General features: G+C 45.3%; 1 protein-coding gene across 4 annotated transcripts in view; it reads left to right on the top strand.

The window, feature by feature from the left end:
- The first annotated feature begins 1,320 nt into the window (after positions 1–1,320).
- The window catches only part of PDE6C (phosphodiesterase 6C), a 63,224-nt gene continuing 38,132 nt past the window's right edge, over positions 1,321–26,412 (top strand). The window contains exons 1-8 of one of the 4 annotated variants that reach the window (XM_004020041.6): positions 1,321–1,983; positions 10,381–10,533; positions 10,638–10,727; positions 11,669–11,809; positions 12,494–12,568; positions 13,514–13,578; positions 13,682–13,748; positions 22,256–22,303. In XM_004020041.6, the coding sequence (XP_004020090.2) occupies positions 1,519–1,983; positions 10,381–10,533; positions 10,638–10,727; positions 11,669–11,809; positions 12,494–12,568; positions 13,514–13,578; positions 13,682–13,748; positions 22,256–22,303 (1,104 nt within the window). In that variant the 5' untranslated portion in view covers positions 1,321–1,518. Of the gene's footprint in view, positions 1,984–3,152; positions 4,747–10,380; positions 10,534–10,637; positions 10,728–11,668; positions 11,810–12,493; positions 12,569–13,513; positions 13,579–13,681; positions 13,749–21,663; positions 21,704–21,764; positions 21,814–22,255; positions 22,304–26,412 lie in introns of those variants that run through there. The other 3 variants (XM_060404619.1, XM_060404620.1, XM_060404621.1) reach the window with 3 other exon arrangements.

A 26,412-nucleotide genomic window follows, 5' to 3' on the forward strand; every position in this document is an offset into this window, starting at 1 on the left:
CAGTTCATGACCTAGAAACTGCAGCCTCGGTGAATCTCTTCTTCTTTTCTATCTAATATTACCATTTTCACCCTAGCAAGCTAAGATTTAAGTCTAGAAAAATAAATGAAACCCATAGCTGTGCTGTTTTTGAAGTGGATTTAAAAGTGGGTGTTAACTAACTTTTAGAGTCACTGTAACTCTTAGATGTTTTCATTCAAGAGAATTCACCGTATAAAGTTTGCAGTGTTACTGAAATGCTTAAAAGATCTTTGACTAAATTTGAAGTAAGCCTGTAGATAGCCAAGGAAACTGGTTCATGAAGTGTGTAGTTTGGCTTATTAGTTGCATAATAGTGTTTAAATATTTGGGAAAATGTGCTTAATCAATGTAAAAGCTTAGTAACCTGAACATTAAACAAAAGTAAGTAGTGGTTAAGTGTTTTTCCTATGCCAAAAGGCCCTGAGGTGTGAAAGATCCTAGCAACAGACAAGACATGTGTTATCCAGTAGATTTAACTGACTGTACCTTGGAGCAAAAAGGCATGAGATCTGGTTATTACTATTGAAAACAAAATCCAAACTAATATGCTTAGCAGGAAAACCCAGTTGGCAGCTGCAGGGGTTGCCTTTTATGATCGTGTCTTTTGACAAGGATTATTGTATTAATATAAGTTGTGGCTTGATCAGCCTTAAATTGTGGGCAAATGTTCAGTTCTCTAGAATAAGCCCAAGGTCTGTTCCCGTAAACCATTTCTGAGGTCAGGTTTTTAAATGAGGGGAAAGGAGAGGTGAGGATTTTAGAAAAAGAGTAGGCCAAGCAAGCTGGCCGATTATAGGACTTTTAAGGAAAGGAAAGTTTAATATTTGATTTTAGTCATGTCCGACTCTTTGAGACCCCATGGACTGTAGCCCACCAGGCTCCTCCGTCCATGGGATTCTCCAGGAAAGAATACTGGAGTGGGTTGCCATTTTCTTCTCCAGGATGCTAAACTCTTTGATCTCCCCTAAATGTTCCTTGACGTTGCCATATAAACAAACAGACATTTCTGAGGTCTAAACAGTTTCATTTCATAGAGCTATCATGAAAGAACAAGTATTGTCAATGCCTATATAATATAATTAATGGATATCCCCCATTCTTATTGCCTACAGCCACCAAGGTTCAGCTATTTTTCTGGAATAGTCAGTTTGACTTGTCACTTGGCTGGCTGATCTAAGATGCTCTGCAGATTCTCTGAGGACTTATGAGCTAATAATGCTTAGGGATTTTGTGTCCTGAAGAACTCTTTAATCTCATGCTTCCTGAATCCCACTCTAAGCCAGGGCCTTCTGTCACATCACAAGAGTTACAGGCCAGTTTGAAAGCTCTGCTAAACAGCCTTTCTCCTCGGCCTCTGGGGGGAGGGTTCTGCGAGGTGCCCCTTAGGGCTTTCCTGGTATCCTTGGCCAGGATGTAGCTCCTTCTTGGCACTCTGCCTCTGGTGGTGTTCTGAGGGTCTCTTCCTATCTAGACCAGAGCAGCACAGCACGCCACGCCATGGGTGAGATCAGCCAAGAGACGGTAGAGAAATACCTGGAGGACAACCCTCAGTTCGCCAAGGACTATTTCAACAGGAAGCTGCAGGTGGAGGCGCCGAGCGGCGGGGCACAGGCACCGGCCAGCGCCTCGTTCCCCGGCCGGACGCTGGCGGAGGAGGCGGCCCTGTACCTGGAGCTACTGGAGGCCTTGCTGGAGGAGGCGGGCAGCGTGGAGCTGGCGGTGCACAGGGCCCTGCGGAGGCTGGCGCAGCTGCTGCAGGCCGACCGCTGCAGCATGTTCTCATGTCGCGCCCGCAACGGCACGCCGGAGGTGGCCTCCAAGCTGCTCGACGTCACCCCCACCTCCAGGTTTGAGGACAACCTGGTGGTCCCCGACAGAGAAGCTGTGTTTCCGTTGGACGTCGGGATAGTGGGGTGGGTTGCTCACACGAAGAAAACCTTTAATGTGCCAGATGTGAAAAAGGTGAGTGGTCTGATGGTGACAGTGGAGTGGAGAGGAGGTCTTGGTGGCCTCATGGAGGAACATGGGAAAGAGCGGGGTGAGGGGATGCGGGTGGCTCCAGGGGCCATCTTTGTGGCTGTGGTTTGGCTGTAACCTGGGGAGTGGGTGGTGGAGAAGAGGAACCCCCAGACCAAGAGTGGCTAGATATAGCAAATAAAATGACTAGATGCCCAGTTCAATCTGAATTTCAGATAAACAGTGGATAACGTTTTAGCGTTATGTCCCCTGTAATGCGGGGCAACCTTACCTGGGTGTGGGGCGGTCCACACCTGCTCCTGCACACCTCTTCTGTCCTCTGGACACTATCCTGACCAACAGGGTAAAGCAGGCCACTCACTGGGGAGATCAGCCACTAGGCCAGATGCCAAGGCCCCTGAACTGCTCCCCACGCCTCTCACCCACAGTCCTTTGAAGACTCTTTTGGGGTAAACTGGCTCAGGAATGATTCTCTCACCTATAGATCAAGTGTGAAAAAAAAAAAAAAAGACATGAAATTTGAAATGTTTCCATCTGAATCATAAAAAAATACATGCATTTAGGTGATGACTAAATGCAGTTGGCCACCTAGTTCAGATCTACCAAGAATTTCCAGTCCTGTAAATGGGACATTTGAACCCTCCCGAAGACCAGTTGAACACTACATAAATTATTTTGTTTTAAAAAGAACATTCTCCTTCCAACTAAAATGCTTGTTCATCTAAGAAAAATTAGAAAATACAAATGAAGAGGGAGGAAATGCGAACCACCCAGGATCTCTGCACTCAGCAGTGCCGAGGGCCCCAGCCTGGAGTTTCTCCTGCCAGCCCTTTTCCTACACACGCGTCCTGTCATTTTGCTTTGCTGTTAACAAAGGGGAGAGCTAGCAGATGACGGAACAGAACTGACTGGGAGCAGCCCCTGAAACGCTTACTGTGTAGAGGTTTACTTACGGAGAGGGCAGCTGGAGGCTGGAGGATAATCCCCTACATGCCTCCTGAAGCTGATTACAGGAGGGGGGCTGTGCAGATCCACAGTAGGCACAGAGGTTGTCAAACATTAGCAACACTCAGCAAACAGCCCCAGGGGCAAGGGTTGCTGTTGGCACCCGAGGGTCCTCGGTCTTTACCACCCCTCCCTGCAGCGCATTCCATCCGGTTTCAGTAGGATTCTGGGTCCGCTGCAGCTGCTTCTAGTGTATAAAGGGCCTTAAGGCGAAGTTCCTGGACCCCAGGGAGGAGGCTCCGCCTGTACATCCTGAAGTTTTCTCATGGGAACATGCTTCTTGCAAGTCTCTGACTGAGGCCATCTCCAAAATGACGAGGACAGCAAACTTGAGAAAGTGACATGCAAGACTTTTTTTCAGAAAAAAAGTTTGTTTGTTTTTTTTAAAGGAGAGATGGATAAAATGACTTCTGGTGTGTGTGTGTGTGTGTGTGTGTGTGTGTGCTCAGTCTTGTCCAACTCTTTGCGACCCCTTGGACTGTAGCTTGCCAGGCTCCTCTGTCCATGGAATTTTCCAGGCAGGAATACTGGAGGGGGCTGCCATGTCCTTCTCCAGGGGCTACACTGGCAGGCAGATTCGTTGCCACTGCTCCACCTGGCAAGCCCTAACTTCTGCTATGCTCTTTTATTAATGAGGCCAGTCCTGTTGAGGACAGAATGATTGAAAGGAGCTGCCTAAGAGATCAGGTGGCCTGGGCCTGCTGCCGTCCATGATGGACACCCCATAGGCACAGCGGTGGTAAAGTGGGGGCACGGTCGCTCGGTTCTCCCTTTTACTGAGTATGTGTGAAGACAGCTGCCCTCCCGCCCTCCTGAGCTCCCTTCTGAAAAGGGACAAAGACCTCATTTGCCCTTCATTTCTACTGCTTCTAAGCATTTTTTTTTCCCCTCCGAGAATGGTGCTTTTCAACTCTGGAAGCACATTAAAATCAAACTGGGAGCTCTTTTAAAAATACAGATGTGTGAGACTCTCACTAGACCAATTACATCAGGCTCTGAGACTGGGATGCAGCCAGGAGTATGGTTTAAAAGCTACCCGGGTGATTCTAATAGGCACCCAGTGTTGAGAACCACTGGTCTTTGGGCGAAGAGATGCAAGAGGAGGAACTGAATTTCAAATCAACTGTAAATGATTAGATGGAAGGGCTCCTGGACTTGTTAGTTTAAGTCTTCCCTTGGGCAGACAGGAAGTTAAGTCATGGGGGCCGCGGCTCTCCCAGGGTCCAGGGTCTGATCGGTGATGAGAGGGACTGGGGAAGAGGCAGGCAGCCTCCAGGCTGTGTTCACACCCTCACCCCACCCTGCAGCCCTGCAGGCTCACCACACTTAAGTTGCTGTGGTAAAATCTGCAGAGAAAGGAGTTAGAAACCACTGTTTAAGTGACATTTCTACCATCTCTTCACCTTTTCATTGCACTTGATGCTTGATGAAGATTCCTCTCGTTCTTGATTTCAGTTGATTCTGGCAAAGACCTTGTGCAGAAGGCCAGGAATGTATTTTTATTTCCATCCCGTGTATGTGAGAATCTCCTCCAGGTCAGTTAGGCGCAATGTGGTGGATCTAGGCTCATAATCCAGGTCTTGCAAGGCCACCCTTTTTCTTTGCCACAGCCCTGACCACACACAACTCCTGCCTGGTGGGCAGTGTGGGCACAGGGAGGGAAGGACTACCTGCATGCACACAGACGGACAGGCAGAACTGGATACTCCCAGCCTTGGCAGCAGAGAAGCCACATGGTGTCAGGTGAGAGCTTTGGCATCAGTTGACCTGGGTACAGATCCAGGCCTGAGAGTGGATGAGGGACCGTGTTTCTCCACGAGAGAAATAGAGAGAACCGAATCATAAAGTGCCTGACTGCCAGGACGTGCTCAATAAATGACAGCTATGATCATCTCATATTAATGTCCAGAGAGTTTGGGGGCTGGGTGTAGGTAGCCAAAACCGGGTCAGTGATCACCGCTTGTTTTTAAAACAGGTTAAAGGCAGGGAAAGTTAATAACAGGAAACTGTGACATATCCTCATCAAGTTAATGATTTCCTATTCTATTGGGAAAGCTGGTGATTAACTCTATGGGTGGTTCTCCTGGCAGTGGTTTAAAAGAAAGCCATGTGAGAATCCTAAGTTTTCAATAATTAACAGGGTGCTTATAGCTTACACTTAACAGCTTTCCATCCTTGTCTCCTTCTGGCTCTGGATCTCTAGATGTTTGATTAGAATTTAACAGTACTAAGATTGGATGAGGATCCAGGCAGCCCTCTGCTCTAAGCGTTCTGCTCTAACGTATCCCAAAAGATACAGAATTTACTCACAGAAACTTTACCAAGGGTTGTTTGAACCAATGAAAACACAAAACCAGAAAACCTCGCCTCACCTACCCTGAAATTTGATGGATGGTTTTATCCAAGATTTTCAGATACGATGATAAGCAAGTATTAAGTTTTAAAACTTATAAGTCATTTTCTCAAAACATTCAGTTGAATGTAAGAACAACTTCTTGTGTTTAGGATCTAAAATAAAATAGTATCAAGTTTTGAGGCTACAGAGTAAAATGTGTTAGCCAAGAAATGCTGCCCAACTCCATCCCATGCTGCATTTTTGGGCATTTTGGTTATTCCTTCAATGCCCAGCCTCACGGTGTAAATGAAAGTGATCACCTTCTATAATGGATAATAGGTTAGGAGGAAAATGGACAGCAAGCCAGACTGGGCTATAGCAGTGGATTAAGAGAAAGAACCTTTCAAAGTCTGGAGGTGTTCTGGACTGAGTGAAGATGATGCAAGAGGCAGAGAAAGTCGCAGATACAGCAGTTAGGAAAAAAAAAACCTGGCTCTTGTCGGCACAGGGCAGAGAGCTAGCCCTCAGGAGCAAGCATGCTTCTAGGCATAGGAGGCCTGCATCAGCTAAGAGCATCTCATTTTTTCAGTGATTGGAATTGGTTAGAAAAGGTAGAAGTAGAAGCCAAATGATGGGGCTTCCCTGGTAGCTCAGACAGTAAAGAATCTGCCTACAACGCAGGAGACCTGAGTTTGATCCCTGAGTTGTGAAGAACCCCTGGAGAAGGGAATGGCAACCCATTCTAGTATTCTTGCCTGGAGAATTCCATGGACAGAGGAACCTGGCGGGCTGCTAGTCTGTGGAGTCACAAAAAGTCAGACACAACTGAGCAACTAACACATCACATCATCATTGGAAGCCAAATGGTAATGCAAAACCTGAAGGACTTCTCATCCAGCGAAAGTAAAAGAAATGAAAGTGAAAGTCGCTTAGTCATGTCTGACTCTTTGTGACCTCATGGACTATACAGTCCATGGAATTGTCTAGGCCAGAAGACTGGAGCCTTTCCCTTCTCCAGGGGATCTTCCCAACCCAGGGATTGAGCCCAGATCTCCTGCACTGCAGGCAGATTCTTTACCAGCTGAGCCACAAGGGAAGCCTTGTAATCCAGAGAGGCCCCCAAAGTCCCAGGTGTGGCTTCCTAGTATTTATTGAGCACCTACTATGTGTCAGACTCTTTCCTAAGTGCTCTGCCTACACTATATTATTCTCTTTTTACATCAGGTACAATAAACAGTAGATATTATCCAGTGTTCCCATTTTCAGGTTAAAAAATGAGGATGCAGAGGGTAAGTAGCATGTCCGGGGCTTACAGCTAGTGAATCAGGAGCTGGTTTCAGCCAAGGACATCTGACTCGGGAACCTTCTTCACCATTATGCGATGCTGCCTCCTACATAATTAGCTGGTTTCTGGGGTTCCATTTTGGGAGGGTATAGAAGAAGTCTGGGGTCAAGGGCTGCACCTGACTTCCTTAGCATCTGACATTTCTAAGGATTGTCTACAGAATCAATTCATCCACGGAAAGTATAGATTCCTGGGGAAGCCAGTTTCCACTTCAGGAGGTTAGCATTCAGTAGGTCTGCCATGAGGTCTGCAAATCTGCATCGTCGGCAGGTCTTCCGGAGCTCCAGCCCAGGCCTCCTGCTCTGAGCAGGGCTGCGATTCTGTTGCCCGAGCAGTCACCCTGCCCTGAGGGCGATTCTGGCCCCAAAGTCACACACCAGTGGGCTTTCCCATTTTCACTTTGGGAAACTGGACAGAGTCCAGCTACTTATAGAAGTCCAGCTGCTTGGAGAAGGCAATGGCACCCCGACTCCAGTACTCTTGCCTGGAGAATCCATGCACGGAGGAGCCTGGTGGGCTGCAGTCTATGGGGTCTCTAAGAGTCGGAGACGACTGAGTGACTTCACTTTCACTTTTTACTTTCATGCATTGGAGAAGGAAATGGCAACCCCCTCCAGCGTTCTTACCTGGAGAATCTCAGGGACTGGGGAGCCTGGTGGGCTACTGTCTATGGGGTCGCACAGAGTTGGACACGACTGAAGCGACTTAGCAGTAGCAGTAGCAGCAGCTGCTTCTAGAAGCAACATGCACATGGGGAAATGAACATAATACAACTTATGAAAGGAAGACCACATTGGTTTTTGGCCATTGGACAAAACATTTTCTGACTATGCTTGGACAAAGCATTTTCTTTTTCTTTAATAAAATTTTCTCTCCTAATTTTATGCAATTCATCACTTAACACTATCTTATGGACTTCCCTCCAGACTGGTGCATATGGACGTGAACTAGTTTTCCAGATTCTTACATGATATTCCACAGTTTGGGGGCTCCAGTTCTGTTCAACCTATATCTACTGATTTAGTCTGTTTAGAGTTTTCCCCATTGCAAACAATACTGCACTAATCACCCTTGCTTTTACTTTTATTGATGGAGTCCCCAAATGGAAATGTCTTTTGCAGTGTCAACAGGTACATGACGTTTTCATTTACATCAGTTACTTTTACAAAATGTTGAAATTCTTACCACCCTCTTGACAGCACCAGATGGAAATTTCAGTTGAAGTTTCAAATGATGAAGACTCAAAGAAGAGTTAGTCATGACCCAGAGCAAGCAGAGTCTATACCCGACCACAGTTACTCTCACTTACAGCTAATAAGATAACTGCTGTCTGTGACCTTCTTCCCAAGCCCTTCCGTTTGTGTGCCTCTCCAGACTCATCACTCTGCCCTCTACATGGTTAGTGAATTAGAGTCATCCCTCGCATCTTCTACTTGAAGCTTGTATCTAGGATGATCCATTTCATTTTCCCCTAGGAAAGAAATAGAAAATACAAATGAGAGATATTGACTTGATAGAAAATGACTTCCCTAGTGGCTCAGTGGTTAAGACTCTGTGCTTCCACTGCAGGGGACACAGGTTTGATCCCTGGTGTGGGAACTAAGATCCATCCACATGCCATGTAGTGCAACCTAAATAAATAAAATAAAGACACTTTTTTAAAAAAAAGAAAATGACTTTGAAAAACTGTTAAATATCTGGTGCTGTCAAGAGGGTGGTAAGAATTTCAACATTTTGTAAAAGTAACTGATGTAAATGAAAACGTCATGCACCTGTTGACACTGCAAAAGACATTTCCCTTTGGGGACTCCATCAATAAAAGTAAAAGCAAGGGTGATTAGTGCAGTATTGTTTGCAATGGGGAAAACTCTAAACAGACTAAATCAGTAGATATAGCTTGAGCAGAACTGGAGCCCCCAAACTGTGGAATATCATGCAAGAATCTGGAAAACTAGTTCACGTCCATATGCACCAGTCTGGAGGGAAGTCCATAAGATAGTGTTAAGTGATGAACTGCATAAAATTAGGAGAGAAAATTTTATTAAAGAAAAAGAAAATGCTTTGTCCAAGCATAGAGAAAGGCATAGAAGGAGACACACCAAGCATTGTAATACAGATTTCTTCAAGTAGGCGAGATTAGGAGGGGTTTGAGGGCAGTTAATAATTTTTTCCATATGTTACTAAGGTTGGGAGGTTTCAAGGGCAAATTTTACTTTTGCGATTAATAAGAAGAGCCCTATGGAATCCCAGCTGTGCTCTCCTTTGAGCACACACTTCCTCCCTGTTATAATCCTTCATCCTTCCCTCCCTTCCCTTTCAGTTCAGTCGCTCAGTCATGTCCGACTCTTTGCAACCCCATGAATCACAGCACGCCAGGCCTCCTGTCCATCACCAACTCCCGGAGTTCACTCAGACTCACGTCCATCAAGTCCGTGATGCCATCCAACCATCTCATCCTCTGTCGTCCCCTTCTCCTCCTGCCCTTAATTCCTCCCAGCATCAAAGTCTTTTCCAATGAATCAACTCTTCGCATGAGGTGGCCAAAGTACTGGAGTTTCAGCTTCAGCATCATTCCTTCCAAAGAAACCCCAGGGTTGATCTCCTTCAGAATGGACTGGCTGGATCTCCTTGCAGTCCAAGGGACTCTCAAGAGTCTTCTCCAACACCACAGTTCAAACGCATCAATTCTTTGGCACTCAGCTTTCTTCACAGTCCAACTCTCACATCCATACATGACTACTGGAAAAACCATAGCCTTGACTAGATGGAGCTTAGTTGGCAAAGTAATGTCTCTGCTTTTGAATATGCTATCTAGGTTGGTCATAACTTTTCTTCCAAGGAGTAAGCGTCTTTTAATTTCATGGCTGCAATCACCATCTGCAGTGATTTTGGAGCCCCCCAAAATAAAGTCTGACACTGTTTCCACTGTTTTCCCATCTATTTCCCATGGAGTGATGGGACCGGATGCCATCATCTTCGTTTTCTGAATGTTGAGCTTTAAGTCAACTTTTTCACTCTCCTCTTTCACTTTCATCAAGAGGCTTTTGAGTTCCTCTTCACTTTCTGCCATAAGGGTGGTGTCATCTGCATATCTGAGGTTATTGATATTTCTCCCAGCAATCTTGATTCCAGCTTGTGTTTCTTCCAGTCCAGTGTTTCTCATGATGTACTCCGCATAGAAGTTAAATAAGCAGGGTGACAATATACAGCCTTGATGTACTCCTTTTCTTATTTGGAACTAGTCTGTTGTTCCATGTCCAGTTCTAACTGTTACTTCCTGACCTGCATACAGGTTTCTCAAGAGGCAGGTTAGGTGGTCTGGTATGCCCATCTCTCTCAGAATTTTCCACAGTTTATTGTGATCCACATAGTCAAAGGCTTTGGCATAGTCAATAAAGCAGAAATAGATGTTTTTCTGAATTCCACTTGGTCACAACATCACCTCTTTCCTCCTAGCCCTACCCTAGCCTAAACTGGATAGGCCACAGCTCAGGTGGGAATGCTCATTTGGAAATGGGCCATTTCATTCTATGCTTTATTCATTCCATCTGCTTGCGGATGGTGGGGTGGGTGGGGATGTTGGCTTGGGACCACTGTCCTGCGACCTAGAGAGAATGGTATGTTGCCCTTCCTAGATCTGCACTTCATGGTTTTGTGCTGCTTTGTCAAATGTCAAATGTATGAATATATCTTTCAGAACAGCCATTTTTCTGACTTCATGGACAAACAAACCGGGTATGTCACTAGGAACTTGCTGGCAACCCCCATCGTGATGGGCAAGGAGGTTCTTGCTGTGTTTATGGCAGTTAACAAAGTAGATGCTCCTGAATTTTCCAAACAGGATGAAGAGGTAATGCTAACCCTGGGCATCCCTTCAGATGCTCAGGAAATTTATTTGTTGTGTAACTGGAAGAAAGATGTCACACCTAATGTGTTTTTCTCCGCCATCTGTAGGTCTTTTCCAAATACCTCAGCTTTGTTTCTATCATCCTAAAGCTTCATCATACCAACTACCTGTACAATATTGAGTCCCGAAGAAGTCAGGTAAAGAGAAGGTGACAGTGACTACTTCATGATGACCTGTTTGACAAAGAGCCCCCCTAAGAGGCAACAAGCGCAGATCCTTCCTAACCACACCCCATGGGTCAGATCCCCAAACTTCCATTCCCGGTGTCCTCTTGTGGTCCCCTCCCCTGTCACCTTCCTGCCCCTCTGTCTGTAGGTCCAACTGGCTTGCTTTCTTCCGGCTATGTCCTGGGCAGCTGTGGTTTCTTCCTCTTTGAGGTGGCAATGATAATTACAGTACTTACCCCACATGGTTGCTATGACTATTAAATGGTCATTAGATGAATTGGTTCACATAAAGCTCTTAGCAGAGCTGTGTATTCCTGGTACATAGTAAAGGTGCTACATTGAGAAGCAAATTGCTCCTCTGTTGCTTCCTTGAGCCAGAGGGATAAAGAACAACATTGGTAGCCAGGATACCTGAGTTGAACTACTGTGTGGACCTCGGTTTCTTCATCAGTACAATGGTGGGAGGGTGGTTGGGACAGAGGACTTCCAAGGCCCTGTCCCATGCTAGCTGTCCAGGGCAGGTAACCTTTGACTAGCTCAGGACACATGGAAGGAGGCAGGTGGCTTTCTTCTCACAAGGGCCAGCAGTAGCCAGTGGGCCCCCAATACTGGACCCCCTGCCCAGGCACTGTCTCTGCATTTGTGTTAGATTACTTGCCCTTTGGAGCCAAAACATTTTGGACATGGAGATCAGTCATGGCTTTCATAAACGCACGGCTTTGCAAAAGATCTGCTCATCATCCCACCCTGAGACCCTCAGTAGTTTGTTGGACAAGTTCATGTGCAAAAATGGAATTGCATTGTTTGCTGACGTGTGTTCCTTTTATTTGATGCATCTCCTGTTTTCTTCTAATGCTCCTCTTCATACTGTGTTTTGTTCTGATTGTTTTCTTTGTAATACCTACTTTCAGATTCTTATGTGGTCAGCCAACAAAGTATTTGAAGAGCTCACAGATGTTGAGCGACAGTTTCACAAAGCGCTCTACACTGTTAGAACATACCTGAACTGCGAACGCTACTCCATTGGGCTGCTGGACATGACCAAGGAGAAGGTCACTGTTCCATACGTTTTATCTCTCCTACCGCCAGCTATAAAATGCACATAACATGAAATGCAATCCATTAAAAAACGGATATACTATGTGAACTACTGGTCATGATAGATCTTAAGAATCAGTCCCAAGAAAGTATGGTACTTTCATCTTTTATATAAAGTCAACTTAAAAATCATCAATTACATTTTACATGGAAAAGAAGAAGGGAAAGTGTACTTTTTGGAGTAAAAAAGTATCTAGACTTGGCTTTTCCACTTCCTAGCTCTATGTGTCTTCAACAAGTCTTTTTTTCTTTTTAAAAAATTAATTAGTAGACCATATTCTTTTAGAGTATTTTTAGGTTTACAGAAAAAAATGAACAGGAAGTTCAGAGAGTTTCCATACATGTTCTTTTCCTTCCTCTTGTCCCCCCTCCTTCTAACTATGTGTCAGGGTAGGTGCTCTGAATTATTCATTTAATCCACTCAATGACTCTGTAATATGCATTTGGTTATTGTCTCCATTTTACAGATTTAAAAGATTGACTTGTTTACAGTCACAAGTTCATAAACAGCATTACTGAAAAAGAGCTTTAAAATTCCAGAATTATAAATTAACATAAAAGGTGCAAACCAATGGCACTCAGATATGGGAGGTAACAGGACAGTTTGCTTAATAGTGTTTAAATGTATTTGCCTCCAGGAATTCTACGATGAGTGGCCAGTCAAGCTTGGAGAAGTCGAGCCTTACAAAGGTCCAAAGACCCCAGATGGCAGAGTGAGTGCGGACATCTTTGCTGATAATATCTGTGCCTGGTTTTAGCGGCTGTGTGTAAAGGAAAGAGCGCTGGCCCAAGAAGGACTGGGCTCTAGTCCTGGGACTTCCTGGAGGACCTTGGAGAAGCAGAGAGCACTGGACAAGGAGTTTGAGGTTCAAGTTTCAGCTCCGCCCCAACCAGCTGGGTTGCCCTTGCCCTCACTCGTCTAACTTCTTTTCCGTGAAGCGGGGGTTTGGTGGATCAGTGCTTCTCCACAAGGAGGAAGCTTCAGAGCCTCCTGCATAGTTTTTAAAACACACCGTGCCCAGGCTCTTCTTCTGACATGCTGGACTGGGATCTACAGGCAAAGGCTGGCTTAGATTTACTTTCCCCCTTGATTGCAAGTTTCAGAGGAAGCTTGTTCCACCACCGTATCCCGAGCATACAGGAAAGGGAAGGCAGGGGATAGAATCTGTAGGTTCTTCATCTGCCCAAAGAAGCAGAGAGACTAGTTCTCAAGTCCCTTCCAGCTTTGACAACGTATTCACCGAATCCTGCTTCTTAGGCACCCATTCAGTGTGCTGGAAGGGGTAAGTGCACTGTACAGCTGGGAAGGGGAAACATTGACCAAGGCTGAGAAATTTCATGATTTGTTCTATGGAAGTATTAGTCAGATATGTCTGGACAATAGAAATTAAAAGGAAACCGAAGATTCTCCTAGAAGTTGTCAGGGTATATTCAACTTTCTAAAATTAGTTCAGCAGTTTTGTTCATATGATAAGTGGCCAGTGATATTTCTGGTTTTATCATAAGCTTGTAATTAGGACACGAGTAGTTTGCTAATTTGTTACGTGAAGAAATGTGGTTGGGAAATAAAATATTTAAATTTTAAAATAAAAGTTCATTAAGGGCAAATGTTTTCTCTGGGAGGCAAGATTTTTCTCGTATTCTCTCTTTCCTCTTAGGAAGTCATCTTTTATAAAATCATTGATTACATTTTACATGGAAAAGAAGAGATCAAAGTCATTCCGTGAGTATTGCCGTGGAGCAGCTGCAGGAGTTGCCCTTTTATGTTTGTATTCAGTGCATTTCTTTGCATAGCGATGATTCTTTTTCTTCTCATCTTCCTCAAGGACACCTCCCACGGACCACTGGACTCTCGTTAGTGGGTTGCCAACATACGTTGCTGAAAATGGATTTGTAAGTTATTGAACAAATTTGCTGCAGTCCATGGGGTTGCTAAGAGTCAGACACGACTGAGCGACTTCATTTTCACTTTTTACTTTCATGCATTGGAGAAGGAAATGGCAACCCACTCCAGTGTTCTTGCCTGGAGAATCCCAGGGATGGAGAAACCTGATGAGCTGCCGTCTATGGGGTCGCACAGAGTCGGACACGACTGAAGTGACTTAGCAGCAGCAGCAGTAGCAGCAGAACAAATTTGAATCTTAAATAATATTGGATGAAACTCTCATTAGCTAAGAGATAGGAACAATTGCGAAGGCAAGAACGCACCAGGTAAGGGTAAGATGGCCACTTTGGCACAGGACACAGGAAAGAAGAATCTTGGCAGTCGGAATGAATGTGAACTAGAAACTCCTTGACTCCGCAAGAAAATATTTAGTCAACACAAGAAAGACAGAGCCATCTCCCAGCCTCTTATTCTGCAGCCACACAAATTTCAGACATCCTGGTAGTTCATGACTATGATTCATGCTGGGTTTAGTTTGACCTTAAATATAGTTTCCCTTGGTCACGACTTTTGAAACTCGGAAAATTACTGACAAAAAGAAAAAATACATAAGGAAAGGACTTTGCCATTGATTGCAGTGCAAAATCCATTGAGTTGATAGTGGAGGTGAAGATTTTTGCCCTGGTCTCTCATGTGGGGTTGGGGTGTGGTGGGAGGGAAGAGTAGGCCAGGTCTGGCTGAGAGAGATCAGGGGTGGGAAGACAACAATGGGTCCCATAGACCTCAAGGTCAGAGGACCAGTAGCTTTCCCACTTGGCCTTGACCATACTCTCCTTCCTTTTCATGGCTGACTTCTCTCCCTAGTGGGGCTCCTCCACCATCTGTGTCATTTTTTTGGCATCAAGATACCTCCCTGCAAGAATGTTCCCTGTTTTTTACGTTTCTTTATGTTGGCATCTTTCCTTTCCCCCTTCAAACTCAAGTTTCCAAAAACATATTTTTATAGCATGTATTTGCATAGTTGGTTTTTTCTTTAGTGTTGTCATTCTGTTCATGCATCTTCATTATTTAGTAAGTGAGCATGTGAATTACAGTGACTCAGGGGTCACATGGGAAGTGAAACAAAATTTAGGTTGTTTAATGTTTTTTCTTTTACTGTCACAAATTTGCCTCCGCTTAGTGGGAATATTTCTGGATTCAGAATGGTGACAGAGTAAGGAAAATTCTGTTGTGACTGCAAGGTAATCTTTCTATGTAGTGATGCTTTACCCTAGGGTTTCAGGGAGGATGCCTAACTCTGGGCTTAGTTGGTTATGCAACAAAGTGGCCTCACCAAGTGACATGATCTCTTAGTGTAGAGACATGTTGAAGGGGAAGAAAAGAAAAAGGAGAGACAATCTTATGTCTTTTAAGAGTAAACAGCAATATATACTAACAAATATTAAAAAATAATTGAATTTTTTTTTTTTTTTTTTTTTTTTTTGCTGAATGACACAGCTTGCCTAGATCTTAGTTCCTACCAGAAATTGAACCTGATCCCTGACAGTGAAAGTGTGGAGTCCTAACCACTGGACCACCAGGGAATTCCCTTTTTTAATATATAACTGAAATATTTTTAAATGTCATTCCTGACCTGGTGGTATTGACCAAAGTATTCCAATTCATTTCTAACTGAACCCACATATGCCACAATTTTTCAGCCTCACTGAAACAGCCAAGGAGCTTGGCCCTTGGCTTCTGTCCTTTGGTTTCCTGGCAGCCCATCTATCAAACTCCATTTGGGGTTTTTTTATCAAGTTTGATATTCCCAAAGTTGCCACAGGTGGTATAAAGGAATTTATGCACCACTTAAATTTTTTTTTATTGGAGTATAGTTGATTTACAATGCACTTGTTAGTCTCTGCCAGAGAGCAAAGTGAATCAGATATACCTGTACATACATCCATTCTTTTTTGGATTCTTTTCCCATATAGGTCATTACAGAGGATTAGAACAGAGTTCCCTGTGCTATACAGAGGGTCCCTGTTACCTGTATTATATGTGTATGCTCAGTTGCTCTCTCATGTCTGACTCTTTGCCATCCCATAGACTGTAGCCTGCCAGGCTCCTCTGTCCATGGAATTTTCCAGGCAATAATACTAGGGTGGGTTGCCTTCCCTCCTTCAGGGGATCTTCCCAACCCAGGGATGGAACCCACATCTCTTGCAAATCCTACATTAACAGGCAGATTCTTTACCACAGTGCCACCTGGGAAGCCCTATTTTATACATCAGTTCAGTTCAGTTCAGTCTCTCAGTTGTGTCCAACTCTTTGCGACCCCGTGAATCGCAGCATGCTAAGCCTCCCTGTCCATCACCAACTCCTGGAGTTCACTCAGACTCGCGTCCATCGAGTCCGTGATGCCATCCAGCCATCTCATCCTCTGTCGTCCCTTTCTCCTCCTGCCCCCAATCCCTCCTAGCATCAGAGTCTTTTCCAATGAGTCAACTCTTCACATGAGGTGGCCAAAGTATTGGAGTTTCAGCTTTAGCATCATTCCCTCCAAAGAAATCCCAGGATTGATCTCCTTCAGAATGGACTGGTTGGATCTCCTTGCAGTCCAAGGAACTCTCAAGAGTCCTCCAACACCACAGTTCAAAAGCATCAATTCTTTGGCACTCAGCCTTCTTCACAGTTCAACTCTCACATCCATACATGACCACAGGAAAAAGCATAGCCTTGACTAGACGGACCTTTGTCGGCAAAGTAATGTCTCTGCTTTTGAATATGCTATCTAGGTTGGTCATAACTTTTCTTCCAAGGAGTAAGCGTCTTTTAATTTCATGGCTGCAATCACCATCTGCAGTGATTTTGGAGCCCCCCAAAATAAAGTCTGACACTGTTCCCACTGTTTCCCCATCTATTTCCCATGGAGTGATGGGATCGGATGCCATGATCTTAGTTTTCTGAATGTTGAGCTTTCAGCCAACTTTTTCACTCTCCTCTTTCACCTTCATCAAGAAGCTTTTGAGTTCCTCTTCACTTTCTGCCATAAGGGTGGTATCATCTGCATATCTGAGGTTATTGATATTTCTCCCGGCAATCTTGATTCCAGCTTGTGTTTCTTCCAGTCCAGCATTTCTCATGATGTACTCTGCATAGAAGTTAAATAAGCAGGGTGACAATATACAGCCTTGATGTACTTCTTTTCCTATGTGGAACCAGTCTGTTGTTCCATGTCCATTTTTAACTGTTGCTTCCTGACCTGCAATACAGGTTTCTCAAGAGGCAGGTCAGATGGTCTGGTATGCCCATCTCTTTCAGAATTTTCCACAATTTATTGTGATCCACACAGTCAAAGGCTTTGGCATAGTCAATAAAGCAGAAATAGATGTTTTTCTGGAACTCTCTTGCTTTTTCCATGATCCAGCGGATGTTGGCAATTTGATCTCTGGTTCCTCTGCCTTTTCTAAAACCACCTTGAACATAAGGGAGTTCATGGTTCACGTATTGCTGAAGTCTGGCTTGGAGAATTTTGAGCATTACTTTACTAGCTTGTGAGATGAGTGCAATTGTGCGGTAGTTTGAGCATTCTTTGGCATTGCCTTTCTTTGGGATTGGAATGAAAACTGACCTTTTCCAGTCCTGTGGCCACTGCTGAGTTTTCCAAATTTGCTGGCATATTGAGTGCAGCACTTTCACAGCATCATCTTTCAGGATTTGAAACAGCTCCACTCGAATTCCATCACCTCCACTAGCTTTGTTCGTAGTGATGCTTTCTAAGGCCCACTTGACTTCACATTCCAGGATGTCTGGCTCTAGATGAGTGATCACACCATCGTGATTATCCGGGTCATGAAGATCTTTTTTGTACAGTTCTTCTGTGTATTCTTGCCACCTCTTCTTAATATCTTCTGCTTCTGTTAGGTCCATACCATTTCTGTCCTTTATGGAGCCCATCTTTGCATGAAATGTTCCCTTGGTATCTCTAATTTTCTTGAAGAGATCTCTAGTCTTTCCCATTCTGTTGTTTTCCTCTATTTCTTTGCATTGATCGCTGAAAAAGGCTTTCTTATCTCTTCTTGCTATTCTTTGAAACTCTGTATTCAAATGCTTATATCTTTCCTTTTCTCCTTTGCTTTTCGCTTCTCTTCTTTTCACAGCTATTTGTAAGGCCTCCTCAGACAGCCATTTTGCTTTTTTTCATTTCTTTTCCATGGGGATGGGCTTGATCCCTGTCTCCTGTACAGTGTCACGAACCTCATTCCATAGTTCATCAGGCACTCTATCTATCAGATCTAGGCCCTTTAATCTATTTCTCACTTCCACTGTATAATCATGGGGTATTTGATTGAGGTCATACCTGAATGGTCTAGTGGTTTTCCCTGTTTTCTTCTATTTAAGTCTGAATTTGGTAATAAGGAGTTCCTGATCTGAGCCACAGTCAGCTCCTGGTCTTGTTTTTGTTGACTGTATAGAGCTTCTCCATCTTTTGCTGCAGAGAATATAATCAGTCTGATTTTGGTGTTGACCATCTGGTGATGTCCATGTGTAGAGTCTTCTCTTGTGTTGTTGGAAGAGGGTGTTTGCTATGACCAGTGCATTTTCTTGGCAAAACTCTATTAGTCTTTGCCCTGCTTCATTCCGCATTCCAAGGCAAAATTTGCCTGTTACTCCAGGTGTTTCTTGACTTCCTACTTTTGCATTCCAGTCCCCTATAATGAAAAGGACATCTTTTTTGGGTGTTAGTTCTAAAAGGTCTTGTAGGTCTTCATAGAACCGTTCAACTTCTATGTTAATCCCAACTCCCCAGTTTATCTCCACCCCATAACCATAAATTTGTTTTCTATATCTCTGACTCTATTTCTATTTTGTAAATAAGTTTATTTGTACCGTTTAGATTCCACATATCAGCAATGTCATATGATACTTGTCTTTTTCTGTCTTACTTCACTTAGTATTATAATTTCCTGGTCCACCTGTGTTGCTGCAAATGGCATTTTTATTTTGCCCCACTTTTTAAGCACTTCTTCTTTCCTAGATGTTTCCCAGGTAAAGATTTTATTGTCCAAAAATCAATTTGGAGAAAACTAATGCACCAAAAGCCAACTCATTGAATGGTTCATTTGCTAAGTCATCAATTTGCCATGTAACCAATTTGCCAGAATCGATTCCAAAGGCTGTGGAGGATTTTTCCCCCCAGATTTTGTTTCTATCACAGATTCACTGCATTTGCTTACTGCTCACTTTCACCTCTCAGCTCCTGCCCTCAGCCCCACCCGTGATGTCATCCTTTCTACTGGCAGCCCGACTGATGGCAAACTGGTGTAAATCTTGTGCAAGGCATTTCTCGTCAAATCGCTCATTAGACAAGTTAGCATTCCCAAAATGATTTTCAGAGAACTGACCTTGAGCCATTTTGGGAGACTCCAGAATTGGGGCGAACATACATCCCGCTTTGTGTGGGACAACCTCCCTTTACACTGTTGTCCTTGTGAGTTTTTAAGTCTTTCCTTTCACTCCCAGCTGTGTCACCCTGTACTATATATTTCAAAAGGCAGGATCTGTTAAAAACATAATTTCTGTGCATAGAACAGGATTTCTCAAACTTGTGGACTCTACTGACATTGTGGGCTAGTTCTTTGTAGTGAGGAGCTGTCCTTTACATCGTAGGGTTTTTAGCAGCCTCCCTGACCGTTAGATGCTAGTAGCACCACCCTGCTTCTGAGAATCCAAACGTCTCAGAAGTTGCTAAATGTCCTCAGGAGGATAACATACCCCTGACTGAGAAGCACTGGGCTAGAGGATGATATCAAACATTTCAGCAGATCCAGCCAGAGCAGCGCCATTCCTGGGGGCCACTTGTGTGTGATATGATGGTGGGTTCTGGTAAAGAGAACAAACAGCCATGACTCAGGATCCCTGGGTACCATGACTCAATCCTGCTTTGGGCAAATCCCATGGCAAATCCCTTGATGTGTCTGGATTTTAACATCATCATCTGTAAAAAGAGGTTGTTGACTTATTTAAGAAATGAAACACTGAAAAGTCTTTAATGATAATAAAAATGGTCTGGAGTTTTAATCATAATTATGATGCTCCTCCAAACTGCTTGAAACTTTTCCATTTAGCGGTTCAAACTTTTCCCTTGATATTTTTTTCATAAACCCCTTGTAATAAAGGCAGGCTTTTGGACAAGCTATCCCAGAGGCCCTTCAGTTGGACCTTGCTGAATTTAGGGAACATGTGCCCACAGAGTTCTCATTAAACCAGTAAATCCCAGCTCTGAATGAGAAACGTTAGACTTCATTTGAGTGACTTTTTAGAATTAAAAACATTAGAAAATGAAAATGAGTTTCTAGAATTACATTTATAGAATCGAAGCAAGAAATGCAGGATCAAACCAAGTTAGAATCAAAATGATCTGTAAACTTAGAGAGAGAGAGAAATGGGGAGAGTAGAGAAGATTTTTCAATATTTGAATACTGAGTTAAAAGAAAAGCTTGGCCTCAAGGACCTTGATCCATCTATAGATATTCTCTCAAGGCCCAAAAGCCTGGACCAAAATAGATACTGCTGACGGTAAGGTCAGAAAAGAGAATTAAGGTGCTTTTTGTCTCTTTGATACACACCTGAAGGATGCTGACCCAATCAATTCATGTTTTTTTATTCAGATTAGATCATAAAATTAATGGATAGCACAAGTGATTCCTGATATACTAACAAAAACTTTGAAAGATGGCCACATCTGCTTTGTAAGAGTCATCGGGTAAAGAACCCTCCCGCCATGCAGGAGACACAGGAGATGAAGGTTCAGTCCCTGGGTCAGGAAGATTCCCTGGAGAAGGAAATGACAACCCACTCTAGTATTCTTGCCTGGAAAATTCTATGGACAGAAGAGGCGGGAGGGCTACAGTCCATGGAGTCGCATAGTTGGACATGACTGAGTGACTAAGCACAGCACATTTGCTTTCTATGAGTAAGGGTAGAAAAACAATGGTTGACATGGCTCAGCCACTCCCAAATAGCGCTTCCCTTGGGTGGAGGAGCCGGCAGAGTTAGTACCATAGAGGGAGAAGCTGGCTCCTACCTTCCATTTTCAGGAGTTCGGTGAGCAACTTGTGAATCCTAGGTCAGTTTGAAATCCCCCATGGTGGGTGTACTTACAACATGGAAATTGGTGAATGATGCAAATTAGGGCTCCCCACTCCCCACACCAGGAGAGGTGATTCCAACAGCACCCTCACTGGAGAGCTCAGTTCTCCTGTTATCCCATGAATTAAAAAAAAATAACTTAATGTCTTTGGGTTTCTGTTTCCCATTTGGAAAGAAAAGCTTAAACAGTTGTCAAAGTGCCTTCTAACTTTAAAATGCTATGATTTAAAGTAATTTAATTTTGGTGAGAAGAAAGATGCTGCCTTTTATTAAGACCCATTTGTGGGTTTGACCTGATGGAAGGATAATTCAAAATGAACAAAAATGGAATGACTCCTTGTCCTTATGGATGTGAGCAATCGTCTCTGAATTTAGTACGTAAAGCCATGTCTCATAGTGAATATTTACTCTGGTGTACCTAAAAGGCTGTCTGGTTTTTTCCTCCAGCCCTTAACCACCTTCTCCCAACCTGGATCCCACATCAGAAAAGAAAAAAAAAAAGGAAAGAAAATAGAGTCTTCCCAGAATTGCTGCCACACCTGCCAGGCCTTTCTGCTTAGCTTCCTCCTCTCCTTGGTCTGAGCAGCTAGTTGCTTTGAATTTGGAAGTAGATTCCTTAGAGGCAGGAAGAGTAGGGAGGAGCAGAGATGGGGCTAAACGTCATCCAATGTCTTACTTGGCGGAAGAGAAGCCAGCGGTTACCCAAACAGGTCCTCCGGCTCTTAATCAATCGCAATTGGTCAGAGGCCAGCGCAATTGGTCAGAGCCTTCAGGCAAGGCTTTACTGGCACTCTTGCTGCGGGCAGGAGGGAGCACAAACGAGAAACAGGTTGCTCCCTGGGTGGGGCGAGCTGGTGCCTTAACTGGGGTGAGGTTGGGGGTGGATTGGTGGGTTGGGCCAGAGGGTCCGCCCACCCTGTCGGCTGTGCTGTGTCCGAGGTCAGTGCTTTTGCTCCCCACACCTCAGAAATGGTCACTGGCTTGTGACGTTTTTTGTATCTTACTGTTTACGTTTTGCCCCAACTGGGAGTGCATGCGGTTATTTTTAGTCCAGTGTGCTTGCCTGGAGAATCCCAGGGACGGCGGAGCCTGGTGGGCTGCCCTCTATGGGGTCACACAGAGTCGAACACGACTGAAGTGACTTAGCAGCAGCAGAGTTTCTCTGTATTCTGTTGCTGGAGGAGACGTTTTCTCAGACAAACACTCTGGTTAAGGGCCGGTGCCCATCTGTCTCAACTTCAGTGTGTCGCTAGCTCCTTTGGTCTCGCCAGGCCCAGAGTGAATAATGTGCTTTCGAGCGCTGGAAGCCTAGGGAGGAATCCCTTGCTCCCACGTCCTTTCTCTTTCTGGCCTGTGTTTAACGGCTCCGTTTGCTTTCCAGATCTGCAACATGCTGAACGCCCCGGCGGATGAATACTTCACGTTTCAGGTGAGCATCCTTCGCCACACACGCCCACCGCAGTCAGTGCAGGGAGCAGGGGCGGCACTGCCTCCCCGCCCCGCCAGAGGCCGCCTGGTGCTCAGGGGTGACCAGGAAGCATGCACAGGGCTTATGTCCTGCTCACCCTGGCTGGCCACCACATAGCAGGTTCTTCAGGCAGAAAAGAAGAGAGGGGAGAAGAGAAAGGGGGGTGAGAGAAGGAGGTAGGGAGTTTGTCACTCTGGCTTGGTGGGGGGTGGGGGTGGGGGGATGGCTGGGGGGACTGTCACTGCTCCGTTCTCTCCCATTCCTGGTCATCTAGCGGTCTGGGCACAGCACAGCCGCTCAGTAAATGGTCTTTGCCTGAGTGATTGGCTGAAAACATCGGACCACCTGGATTCAGCCCTCTGCAGGTTTCTCAGACCCCTCCCAGTGGCTTATTGCTGCCGTTAGGAGAAAAAGAAGCTTCCTGTTGGGTTCTTGGGGGCTCCCCATGCTATCAGACTCTTGGTTTTAATTTTTCCTCCTCCAGCATCCAGAGATGCCCATCCCTACCTGTCCCCTCTCTCACCCCCTCCCCACCTGACCACTGGGACAGCCTGGCTTTTGGCCCCACAGCCTCTCCTCTTCTGGCTTTTAGCCCCTGCTGTTCTGTGTCCTGTTTTAACAAGCATGTCCTGTCTAGTCAGGAATAGAGACAGCCTTCTCAGTGGGGACCACTAGCGCTGTCTTCCTGTCTACACAGACACGCCCACAGAGCCCCATCTCTGCCCACACCAGGGTGAAGGCGACCTAGGGTCGGAGGTGTTTCCTCAGCAGCAAAAGTGTCCAGGCCGGAAGAACCTGTGGCCACTTGCCCAGTTTCAGGGCAGGTTTCCCTCTGTTCTCCCTGCTCATCCTTCTGTTTGATGACATGGAAACACGCAGACACCATACTCAGGCCACCATGCAGTTGTCAAAGAGTTAGCAGGGCCGGAGTGGGTTCCTAGGACTCGTGGTGCTGGTTGGAGGAGTCTGGCGCCTCCCAGGAACTGGCCTGTGTTAGTATCCTGGGGCCAGGAAGTGGAGCCTCCGTCCTAACAGTGGATTTCTGAGCCCAACAGCCACTGGACGGTCATCCTTCCCACAGTCAGAGGCCTGAGAAGTGTATTTTCACAGGCATTCCACTGATGTTTCTTGTGGAAGCTGGGAGATTCCTATGGGCTGGAGGTTTACCCTAGGTGAGTGCCCAGCCTCCTCTGAACCATCAGAGCCCTTGTTCCAGGTCCTTCCTCCTTGCAGTTGAAGGCCTGAGTGTGACCACACGGTGCCCAGCCCTGGTCCTCTGTTTATGGTAATTGCATGCCAGGAAAGGGTGCACAGGCAGGAGAAGGGGGCATGGACTCTGTAAGGTGTCTGAACCTTAAGCAGTTATTGTCTGGACAGGGAGGGCAGGAGCTGGCCCAGAAGAACCAAGCTGCGTTCTGAGGTGTGAGGGCCTGTGCTTCCTGGGGGCTTCATGTGGCTTCCATGAGAGCAGCCATACAAGGCTCTGATGGTTCAGAGGAAGTTGAGCACTCACCTGGGGTAAACCTCCAACCCATAGGAATTTCCCAGTTCCCCAAGAAACATCAGTGGAGTGCCTATGAAAACACGCTTCTTGGGCTTCTGACTGTGGGAAGGATAACCATCCAATGGCTGCTGGGCTCAGAAACCTACTGTTAGGGCAGGGGCTCCACTATCCCAGGCCTTTGGGGACCAACACAGGCCAGTTCCTGGGAGGCGCCAGACTCCTCCAACCAGCACCATGGGTCCTAGGAGTCCCTGCAGCCCTGCAAACTCTTTCAGAGCTGCACCGTGGCTGGAGACACTCCCACCCAGCCCTCCATCCATCCCTCCCTCCATCCTTGGATTGGGGTCAGGACTGCATCTTGGGGTGCTCTCAACCTCCCTCTCCATTTCCCCTTTTTGCATCATCCCAAAGAGCAGAGCAAAGGGTCCCCCTTCTCCCCAAGCCTCCACCCTACCCGCCCTCCCCTTCTCTCTCCATCTGCCCACACCCACCTCCATTCTCACTGGTCCCTCTTGCACCTGAGAAGTGTAACAGAAAAACCAGTGATTCAAAGGGAACTATGGTCAGAGCAAACCTGCAAAGGCAGTGGTTCTCAAACTATGTTCCTTGGTGGCATGAGGTATGAGCTTCCTGTTGCTGCCATAACAATGACTACTTGGTGACTTAAAGTGACACAACTGAGTTATCTTGCAGTTCTGGAGTCAGAGTTCTAATATGGGTCACACTGGCAACATTCAAGGTATTGGCAGGACTGACTTCCTTTCTGAAGGATCTGGGGGAGAACCGGCCTCCTTGTCTTTCCCAGCTGCTAGAGGCAGCCTTGGCTCATGGTGCCCGTCCACTTTCAAAACTAGCATCGCATCGCCCTGACCTTGCCACTGTTGTCATTTGTCCTCTGATTTTTGACCCTGACTCTCTTTTCTACTTGTAAGGATCCTTGAGATATATTGTGTCTACCTGGAAAACCCAGAATAATTTCCCTATTTTAATATCAGCTGACTAATAATCTTAATTCCATCAGCTAGTTTAATACTCCTTCCACACAAAGTAACTTGTTCACAGATTCCAGGCATTGGCAAGTAGACATCTTCGAGGTGTTCCCTGAAGTGAAGTAGGGACTTCTTCCTTTAATATCAATTAAAGTGATCCCAATTCACAGAAGAAAAAGTACATAGGATTTTCTCAGTCTTAAGTTTTTATCCTACTTTTCTTAAGTGTTAAGTTCCTTCTATCACTTTTCTGTGAACAAGCTCTAATTTAATAGCAAAACACATGAACATGAACAGGTAATGAATACGTACTGAAAAACAGAGGCAGTAAAACTTATTTTGGAAGCTTTTAAAAATATATGTACACCCAGGTGCTTATGGTTGTGAGGTTATTTTGCACACAGGTAATAACTTTCTGTTATTTTGTCTCTGATCTGTGTGAGGGTACAAGTATATAAATGTTTCATAGTATTTTCTAAAACTGAAAATTTTGAAAACGACTGTGCACTACTTTTTCCCCCCCAGAGCTTTGACTGTTAGGAAGCATGAATTGAGCCTTGGTTTCTTTGCTTCTCATTCCAAGTATAAAGAATTGGAGAAGGAAATGGCAGCCCACTCCAGTGTTCTTGCCTGGAGAATCCCAGGGACAGAGGAGCCTGGTGGGCTGCCGTCTATGGGGTCGCACAGAGTTGGGCATGACTGAAGCGACTTAGCAGCAGCAGCAGCAGCATAAAGAGGAGCTCTTCAACTAATTAAGCAGTTTTTTATTGAGCCTCCCTTATATGCCCAGCACTGTCCCATTACTTAGGTAGAATTCAACAGTTTATGGAACTGCTCTTTGGTTAGAAAATAGCCTCAGAGACAAAAGCCAACAGTTCAAAGCATTTGGAAAGTACCTAAGTTGTGTGATCCAGGCTAAAAGTGCTGATGGAATTCTGAAAAAGGAAAGTTCCACGGGGCTGAAAAGCTAGAGAAGCCTCCCTGGGAGAGGCGAGACTCAAGCTGCATCTCTCAGGATGAGTAAACAAGCTGAGAGCAGGCAGAAGCAGGAGCGGTGTGGTGTGTTGGGGACTTGGCTCTTTGCTTTATTGTGTACTGTGGGGGTGCCACGCAATGGCTTTCAGACTTCTGAGGACTTCAGGATCTCCTTGGAAGCTTATTTAAGACACGCTCCTGGAGATTTAGGAAACTGGCTAAAAAAGAAAGATCTGTTGCCCTTGATTCTTGGCCGACACTTTGAGAAGCACTCCTGAACTTCTGTGTGTGCATCCCCTAACAAGCTGTTATCTCGAGGCTGGGGACTGTGACTCCTTCATCTCTGCACCTCAGCAGCTAACCCAGGTCCTGAAACATCACGGGGCTTGACAGACGTTTACTAAGTGGAGCCACACCACAGAACAAAGGACGATCTTGGTGGATCAGTCAGGAAAACAGAAGCCACGTGAGATGTTTCAATAGAGTTTAAGGAATTAGCTAGCTAGGTATTGGAGGACAGAAAAAGTGAAGAGGGAGCATTGAGGTAATAGAGGTAAACGCTTCCCATTCGAGGGCTGGGAAAGGGATCAAAGAGAAGAGGG

The sequence above is a fragment of the Ovis aries genome, chromosome 22 (assembly GCF_016772045.2).
Source record: "Ovis aries strain OAR_USU_Benz2616 breed Rambouillet chromosome 22, ARS-UI_Ramb_v3.0, whole genome shotgun sequence".
NCBI lineage: Eukaryota > Metazoa > Chordata > Mammalia > Artiodactyla > Bovidae > Ovis > Ovis aries.